Below are 9,281 nucleotides of genomic sequence, written 5' to 3'. Positions count from 1 at the left end.
GTGGGTGGGGGGCACCTAATCCTGACAGTGGAGCGGGCAGGGAGGGGCTTAGGGAGGAAATGCACGGAGGAGCCCTGAGAGCTGGCGATGCTCTCACTAGGCCGTCTTGGGATTCGATTAGAATGTGCACGTGGCCTCCGTCCCAGGGAGATGAAACATTTTTAGCCCCAAGCCGTAATTGACGTCTGCAGCAAGCAAGAATTCCCCTTTATTACTCAGTAGGGTTAACAATCTTTCCCAAGAAGAGTATGGAAGGTGTCAACGTCTCGTGAATTATGAGTATGTAGGGTTTGTTTATCTTGACGGGCATTGGCGTCTCCATGGGCAGCGTCTGCGCTCCGGAGCCCGCGGCCCCCTCCGTACCCTTCTCATCCATCTTCAGCTCAGCCTCGTGCACCGCCTGCGGGAACCAAGGGCAAGGTCAGTGCTTGCCTGCTGCTTCGAGACTGCCGGGCCAGAGGCCCAGAGAGCCCCAGAGAGGGAGACAAATTGGCCAAAGCTGCCCAGCACAGCAGTAGCTCAGCTGGTGCCAGCCACCCCGTGGCTCTTGGCTCTTCTGCCATCATTGCTGGAGGGTATTTGACAGGCAGACGCAGCATAAAGAAAAGATGGTGCGGGGGGGAACATCAGTTATGGGGGCGGTGGGGAAACGGAGTGGGGGTTGCTGTCCTTCCCGTGAATTACAGGGAGGCATCCACCGTCACCACGGCAGAAAGGGTCTATTGAACCGTGGCTGGGTAGGAGGAGGATGGGGGTGTCCCTGGCTGAAGCCCCTGTACCTCCTTTTATGCACCTGGTGGGTGCTTAAGAGGAAGCCGGATTCTGGATTAGCTGTTTGAGATGACTCAGAGACCAGACCCACCCCAATGGCATCAGTATCTGTGACCAGGTGATGGATACCAGGAACCTGACAGGCCTCTGGGAAATACCCACACATTTCATTCTAGTCTGCAAAAGTCTAACAATTTTACTTGCAGAAAACAGGCCAATACCCTGTGTTAGGATCACAGCTATCAGCACATTTGCCTATGGGAAAGAAACGAGTCATTCAAGAACCACAGAAAGGGGAGCTGGCATTGAGCGTTTGGGGGACGGCTGTGGCAGAAAAACTCAAAAGCAAGAAAATTCTGTTGGCTGAGTCTTTCCCTCTTACAAATTGGAAAGGACAGCTGAGTCTGTGCCTTGGGATCCAGAGCAGCTGGCTCCACTTGGCAGACAGGATCCCCCCAGACTGCCTGGAACCTCCCCATCCCCTCTCCAGTCCCCACCACCCATCCTCCGCCACGCCATTCCCGTTGCCCCAGCTGGAAGATCCTCCTGTACCCATCTCTGCTTGTCGAAATCTTTTCCCCTTTTGATGCCCTTTTAACCCAAAAGTAGGGTTGCCAGGTAAAATACAGGATGTCCAGTTAAATTTGAATTCAAGATAAATAATGAATATGTTTTAGTATAAGTCTGTCCCATATAATATTTAGGACATACTTACACTACAAAAAATAATTCACTGTTTATCTGAAATTCAAACCTAACTGGGTATCTTATATTGCGTCTGCTAAATCTGGTGACCCTGCCTGTATGTGCTCTCTTCTTGCCCCGAAGGCAGGTGCCCACCCTTGCCAGAGACCACAGGCCCTGTGCTCTGTCTCTTCCTTGTGCAAAACCTGTTCACCACTTACCCCTAAGAAGTCTTCGAGGCCTTGGAGAGAGGGTCTGGGCTAGACCTAGACCTCTTCTAGGCCTGGTAAAAGTTCCAGGCCTTGATCAATGTTTGTGGAATTGAATTCATTTCCAAAACAGCACCAGTTTTAAAGACGGGAAACACAAGGTTTGGGGAGGTCACATGATTTTCCCAGGATCACATGGCTTGTCAGGGCAGAGCTGGATTCTAGGTCGCTGGGCCTGGCGATTGGAATCCTTCCTGTATAGCCACTGTGAGGGCGGCTCTGGCCCAGGGCTATGAAGGCTCCGGTGCTGGAGGGGGCGGGGCAGGCTTACCTCGCCCACTTTCAGGCTGCGGTGAGGGGAGATCCTGGTGAGATCGCCGTGCTCCTCGAAGATCCTGGTGATGCCCAGGTGGGAGAGAATCTTCTTCAGGTCATGGGTACCCCTGATGTGGAGTTTGGGCACAGACACATCTACAACCCTGGGGAGAGGCAAGTGACAAGTGTGAGTGGTAGAGCCCTGCCAGTTTCCAGGGCAAGCCTCAGGATAGATGATAAATGAGACGTTTGTCCTCCCAACCCCAAAGGTCTCTCAGGTCTTCTCTCTTCATCCACGAAAGGACGAGAGCCCCTCAATCCCGGAACCTTTGTTTCAAAACACCTTGTGCTTTCTGAACTGTGAGGCTGCCCTGGAGCCCTCGTCCACGTCCCCGCCATCTCAGGGCCCCTTCAGCCATAGCGACTGAAGATGTCCCCACTGTAGTCTCTGCCACACCCAAGCCCTGAGCCAGCCCTAACCGAAGCAGACCTGATGCTGGGGCAGCAGGGCCCGAGATCTGGAGCCAGACAGAACTGAGCTCAATACGCTCTGCCTCTCATGCGCTCCACGTCTTGGGACAGACGATCTTACCCCTCTGAGTCGCTTGTGCAAAAAGGAGGACGGTAAGCATGGCACCCGTGGGACACCAAGAGTGCTGCCCTAAAGGTGGACCCTGGGAAAATTGAGTGTTTCCTCTGGGGAAATCAGAGCGGCAGCAGGCTGCTAATTATGCAAATACAAAGCAGGTGTCGGCCTCCTGCCCAGAGCCCCGGTGGAAGTTAGCCACAGCCTAAATCCCAGCATGTTCTAGGCATGCGTGAGTTGGGGTGTGTCTTTTAGGGGTGAGTATGTTGACTTGGTTACTTCTCTAGGGGGAAAGGGTGATTTTTCTCTTTGGCCTGTCCTAGTCTTCCAGTGGCATGGAGGGGATTGCAGAGAGAACATGCGGGAATAGCCCATTCCCTGCCACTCCTGTAGAGGACCACGAAAGTGGTCTGGACCACGCTCCCCACCTGCAGATCAAAGCAACTTGACAACTTGCCTTTCAGACCCAACAGGCTCAGAGGGTAGGAACGTTGACCTACCATGTTCTGATGAAACGTAATTCCCTGGAAACCGTGGGCAAGTCCACTGCCCTGTAAGAGGATATGGAGTTTCCCCTGGGGGAGGTGGACATTACCACTGTCTGTCATTCCAGGGCCAGGAGTCACTGGGGAGGCAGAGGAACCCTCCTCTCCATGGCCTTACAGCATAGAGATGTTGGGAGCAGTTCCAGTAGAGCAGGGGAGGCAGACCAGGCACCAGACTGGAAGTGGGGGGCTCCCTGGAAGAGACTCTGAGAGCAGCCTGCACTTGGACTCCAGGAGAAGCGACTACTACACACTGTAAGTTACCCCTGGATCCTTTTAGGAGCATTGGTTTCGGTATCCCCAAACCTCCAGTAAGGCTAGTGCTGGTCTATAGGAACTCTTGAAGGATCTATTTCAGGCTTGGGTAAGGAACAAGGGGAGGAGTGTAGGTCCCATCCTGAAGCTAGAGAGATGCTGTCAGTGCCCAGGGAACATCTCTGTGCTGTTAGTGGTGGCCTGATGGTGGTCACAGCACCAGGGCTGTGAAGAGCCTTGGTGAGGGGACATGGAGTCCCCAGAGCTGGCACCAGAGCTGCAGCCCCATGGGAAACTGTCAGAAATAATTGGAGATGGGGTGGGGCACACTGAGGATGCTTAGTTCCAGCAAACCAACTATAGGGTCTCAAGTCACTGTCATTCGAGTACTAAAGGAAATGTGATCTATGGAGTCTGAGTCTCGTGAAGCTAAGACTTCTGGATGAAGTAAGGTGGAGGGCCTGGTGTCCTTCTCATCTTCCACCTTCCCTTCACCTTGCAAGCTGCTGATCCCCTGGGAGGTCCCCCAAGACACCTCTGTGAACTCTAAAACTCTGGAGAGTGCAGGCTGAAAACTACCAGCCCCTTCCGGAGTATCGCCCTGTTAAGAGATGCCACACCTTTGCCTTCAGTGGCTTAGCTGCCATCTTGAGGTTCCATCTTGAGGTAGGAGGATCAGATTTGGAGGACACCTGTCATTCAATAAACCAGAAGTTCAAAAGATCCACTGGGAACCTTGGAACTTTGCCTCTTCAACCAATCAGGAGGAGAAGGATATGGGAACCCACATTTGTGCGGTAATGCTGTGCTCTGGCACATTTAATTCTCTCCAGAGTCCTCTAAGGTTGGCAATATTATGGCCACCATCATGGATGAGAAAACCAGGTCTCAGCTAAGTTTGAAACCTTGACCTCTCCTCCTGTGTCAGTAGCCAGACTCTGCCAACTCTTGCCATCCCTGGTTCTGAGCAGGAAGGGCAGGTGAGGCTGTGCAGATCCCAAGGGACAACAGCTGTCTTGGAATGCCTTGCCACTGAGCTCCCCCTCCCAGAACTGTGACTTTATCTGAAGCTTTCAGAACCAGAATCTCCCTTTTATGAGCTTTCAGCTAACTCTAAATATCAGCGATGTGTTCTTCAATTCCTCCAAGTGTGTGTTCCCGTGGGAAAGAAATGGCATCAGATCAGTTACCACCTAAGGGTAGCCCAGCTCAGTCCTAGCATCATCTCTACCTCTCTTGGAACCCTCCTTGATGCCTGACAGCACGTTAGGTGTGGCAGAGGTTCTCAGTGAAGACCTTTATGGAAATGGATGGAGAACGATGGTGGGGACAAGGTGGAAAAGGGAACAGAAGAACAGGATGGAGGACATCTGACATCGCTCCTGTCCTCTCTCTGCTTCATCCCCCACCCTCTTGGCCACCAGAGATCCTTCTCTTGCCCACCCACTTTCAAGGCACCATGCACGTACACACTGACACCAAGTCCCGAGGACTCAACTCCAGCACCACCCCATATTTTTCCCAAGAAAATCTATCATCGAGTAAGTGCCTGAGGGGGATCATGTAGGCTTACCATAAATCTGTTCTAAGTTTAATGTTTTAAAAGAAAAATATTTACTCCCTTTTGTCCTTCAACTATTATTAGTATAACTTACAGGGGGCACACTTCACTGATTTTGTTGTGACACCTCAGTTGAAAATGTCATTCTGTTCACAATGAAGAACTCACAGCTCCTTCTTATGCTCCATGTTTGTACCTTGCTCAGGACTCCATCACTCCTTTCCCTTCCAAACAGCTGGCCACTCAGCCTTAAAGACTTAGCTCAAATGCCACCTCCTCTGTGAAGTCCTTCCTGTGGTCACCCTCCACCCAGACTCTATCCACTGCGCTCCTACAGTTGTTATACGTCTCCTCAAATAGCAAATGTTTCACTGTATTCCTCTGACTTCTTTCCCAATCTGCTCCCCACCATAATATAAGGTCATTACAGAGCCCAGAAGAGGACCTGGCTGTGAGGTGAGAGCTCAAGAAATCTGGGATAGAAACAACAGAGTAGAAGGAGAGTCAGGAAGAAGGAAGATGCTATGTGAGTCAGGTACTCTCCTTACCTGTGTAACATTAATGGCTTCCATTTGGCAAAAATGTCCTCCTCCAAAGCCTCCTCCAGGTGCTTCATCTTGCCCTCGTCAGGAAGAACGAAGGTAGCTGTGATGTTTTTCAGGTAGGGTATTTCCAGGACAGTACAGGAGAGCTGGTCGTCACGGCCAACTTGGTACAAGCCCCCGTGGAACATCATGGGCACCTTCACTGAATTATTTCTTTCCAGAATGAAAGCTTCCTCTTTAGTTAATTTTGGATCAAATTCATATTGCCACTTGGCTTAAGATTAAAGAATGACAAAGTAACGTAAGAATCCTGTGGGAAAAGAGGTGACTGAATCCAATTAACTACTGGTTTCCATCCACACAGATTCTGACCACACAGGGTAAGGGGTCTGGATATTCTGGGATATCAGGCAAGGGCACCACGAGTCCCTGTCCTCATGCCATGCCCTGAAGACTTCTGATGAGATGGGCTCAAACCCAATTATCTGTTCCCAGATAAGCCAGGACTAGGGCTGCCATGCTGAGAGGAGAGAAGTAGACTGTCATAAGCCCAGGTGCCCCTGACCCTGAGAAAGCCTGTGGATTATGTTCCACAACAGGGGACTGCATTACAATTAACGGGGCTTAATTGGCTCTGACATGAGTAAAAATGGTTGATTCCATTCTAAGTCAGCCCTGAAGGAGCCACTCTGTGGAGCTAAGAAAACTAATGAAATAGGCTGCCTTTGGGAGCTTGTTGAAGAGCAGCGAACACCCAAAGCTGAGTGTTTAGACCCCTCCTTTTTAACCCTGATGATGGTTTGACCCCATTGCTCATAAACTCAAACCTGAGTCTTTTCAAACCTACTACCCTCAGAGACTCCACTATAGAGCCAAGTCCCTGAGTTCAAATCCTGGCTTCATTGCTCTAAAACGATGACCTTGGACAAGTATCTCAATCTCCCTAGACTTCAACGTCCTTATTCACAGAATGGGAATAGTGACAGCTACCTCATACGGATACCTTGAGACTTAGTGGGACAGGGCAGCACAGCTCAGTGATGGTGTATAGTGAGTGTTGAGTGGATGTTAGTCATTATCAGCATCATTACTGTCACTGTTGTTCCTGTTGTGATCTAGGGAACATAGGGACTTTGGGAAATTCAAAATTCTCCTTTCTTTTTCTCTAGTTTGGGCAAACTGAGGTTTCAGACTGCCGTTATCACTTATTTTTCCTCTATAGTCATCGATCTCCCTGTAGATTCTGGGAGACCTGAACTTCCAAATTGAGGACCATGTTGCTGACAAGCCAAGCAGTGATTTTGCCTGGACTGAGGTGTGTTGGCCTCTGATTCTAACCTTTTGTGGCCAACACATGTGAGTGCATGTGTTGTGTGGGAATGTGTGTGTGGTGGGGGGGCATGAAGCTCAAATTAGAGAACATTCTTCTGTCTTCTTTTTCAGCCTCTCTCTCAGATTTGGAGAATATATATAAAGTCTGACATGGAGACCAAGGCACCCACCAAGTGACCATCATCACCATAATCAACACAATCACCACCCTGGGTGTCTACCTGGAGTGGTGGAAAGTGCACAGCCCTAGGGCCAAGAGAAGTGAGTTCTAGTCATGATTCTTATTGACAGCCTTGTAACTTGGAGTAAGTCAATGAATCTCTCTCTGAAATTTTTTGTCACCTAAGAAATGGGGAGAAAATGTCCCTCCAACCTCTACAACCAGTGTTGCGTTAGGATGATCAGCAATAATGAAAATATTACATATGGAGAATGACAGATTCCACAAAACTCATTTCACATACATTTTCACTTTGAATCCCAGGAATTGTCTGATGTGTTACAGATAGAAAAATGGGGTTCTGAGAGATTAGTCAATTAGTCACATATGAATTCAAGGTCACAGAGCAAGCAAGTGGCCAACCCAGGTTTTTAATCCAAGTGTAATGGTCATCCTATCCTTTCTATGCCAACATGCCATAAGACTTACCTCGAAAGAAAATATAATTTATAAGAAGCATCACAGTGCCAGAGTCTATATTCTTGACCAGGTTGTTAATTTTCCCATGGGTTTTCTGATTGACGTAATCATTGATCTGCTGCCGAGCATTTTGCATGTTCTGAAAGTTGGTGGGGACAGTGTCTGCATAGTACAAGTTCTTGATATTTCTCAGAAACTCCCGTTGTGGCTGCAGCTTCTGGTCGATGAACAGGGTGTTCCCAAGTTTCATCTTGACACCCTGGGTCTCCTGGTTCAGCTCGCGGATAAGGTAGTGGAAGCCCTCATGAAGGTCTTTCTCTGACATCTTCCTGAAATTGAATCCCTGCTTGATCTCGGCCAGGGTGGCATCCTGGGCCCCCAGAGACAGCATGGAGAAGGCCGTGGAGATACTCATGGGGGAGAAGAAGATGTTCCTGCGGGAGTCGATGGAGGCCAGCTTCTTGAGCAGCTTGAAGCCAAAATCCATGTTCCGCTTCGCAAGCTCCTTGGCTGCCATCCTTCCCTTCCAGTCTCGGGGCCGGTCCAGAGCTTCATGATTCTGGTCCGAGAAGCTGGGCTTCGGAAGACCTTTTGTGGTGAGCAGGCCAGCCAGAAAGAGGACCAGGCCCAACGTGGGGTTCATTTTCCCTGGGGGCTGTCCTGTTGAGTAATAGACCTGAGGTTAGCAGCAAAAAGAACAAAAGAACCCTGGTGCCCCTGTCTTATCCACAAGGAAGCCCACATGGAAGAAGAAATACAGTGACTAGTTGATGGGTGTTTTGACCTCCTTTTTAGCCTTTAATCTTTATAATCACCCTGGAGACTAGAAATGCTTCTCCCCATTTCATAAATGGAAGAGCTGAGTACAGAAGACATTTCTCATTTAGCACCCACCTCCCCTGCCTTATGGTAGCAGTGTCTCGGTTCCTTCGAGGAACTGCGCGCTCCTCTCCATGGACCACAGAGACCATCCCACAGCGCGGGCACATGACCCACACCACGCCATCCTAACTCTCCATTCCTCTGCCACACCGACTGGCTAAAGAACAAGAGTGTGACCAAAATCAGATCGATCTGTGTCTTTCCCGGAGAATGCAAAGCCCTCTCGACTTTGGGGTGACTGGCTTAACAATGTAGTCCTGAGGCAGAATGTCACCATGACCTCCACATGTAGAAGGAGAGACGGGAGACAGAAAGAGATGAAGAGACAGAGATGGACAGGTACACCCAGTGAAATCTTTGTAGTCCCTCAATGGAGCTTCACCTTGATTTACCACCCACTTACATTCTGAAAGATATCAAGCTGGGATTTCCCAACTTGTAAGAGCCAATAAATTTCCCTTTAAGGATGGGCTGGTTTGGGTGGGATTTTTTTTTCCTCTCAGCCAAAAGAATCTTGACTACTTTGCAGAAATCAAGCCCTTTGTCTAAGATCACATGGTATGTAAGTGGTGGACACCCACTTCGGGAGGACTCAGGTCTCCAGGGAAACCTTCTACCCTGCGCCCTTTCCAGGGAAGGGAAAGGGGTGGCATCATAGAGAGAAAGAGCCCAGTCTGCTTCCGGCCCGGGCTGCTGCTCCTTTCACCAACTCTCAGCTGTGACGTCTTCCAGCTGTGAGCTTCGGTGGACAAGACTTTTACTGACTGTTTTCCCTTCATCTCCAGCCCAAATGTTGCAGAGAGGTGCAAAAGAACTGCATTCCAAAAAGTTTGTTGATTTCTCTAGTTGCACATACGTCAGTGATTTTTATACCAATATATAATAAAATGAAGGCAGATTTCTTTGCTTGGTCCTCTGTAATGTCATTTACTCTGCTTTGTTCCTGTAACTGCCAT

At 49.5% G+C, this 9,281-nt stretch overlaps 1 protein-coding gene across 1 annotated transcript; it reads right to left on the bottom strand.

Annotated features, from left to right (window-relative positions):
* Positions 1–211: 211 nt before the first annotated feature.
* SERPINA12 (serpin peptidase inhibitor, clade A (alpha-1 antiproteinase, antitrypsin), member 12) lies at positions 212–8,086 on the bottom strand. The gene is made up of 4 exons (XM_012655189.1): positions 7,453–8,086; positions 5,475–5,745; positions 1,996–2,143; positions 212–400 (listed from the first exon to the last, which is right to left on the bottom strand). Exons 1-4 carry the CDS (start codon positions 8,084–8,086, stop codon positions 212–214), a joined length of 1,242 nt encoding a protein of 413 aa, XP_012510643.1.
* Between the last annotated feature and the right edge of the window lie 1,195 nt (positions 8,087–9,281).

This window comes from Propithecus coquereli, unplaced genomic scaffold (assembly GCF_000956105.1).
Source record: "Propithecus coquereli isolate 6110/MARCELLA unplaced genomic scaffold, Pcoq_1.0 Scaffold468, whole genome shotgun sequence".
Taxonomy (NCBI): Eukaryota; Metazoa; Chordata; class Mammalia; order Primates; family Indriidae; genus Propithecus; species Propithecus coquereli.
Note: the sequence above shows the minus strand (reverse complement) of the source record. Positions and strands in the feature narration are given on the sequence as shown.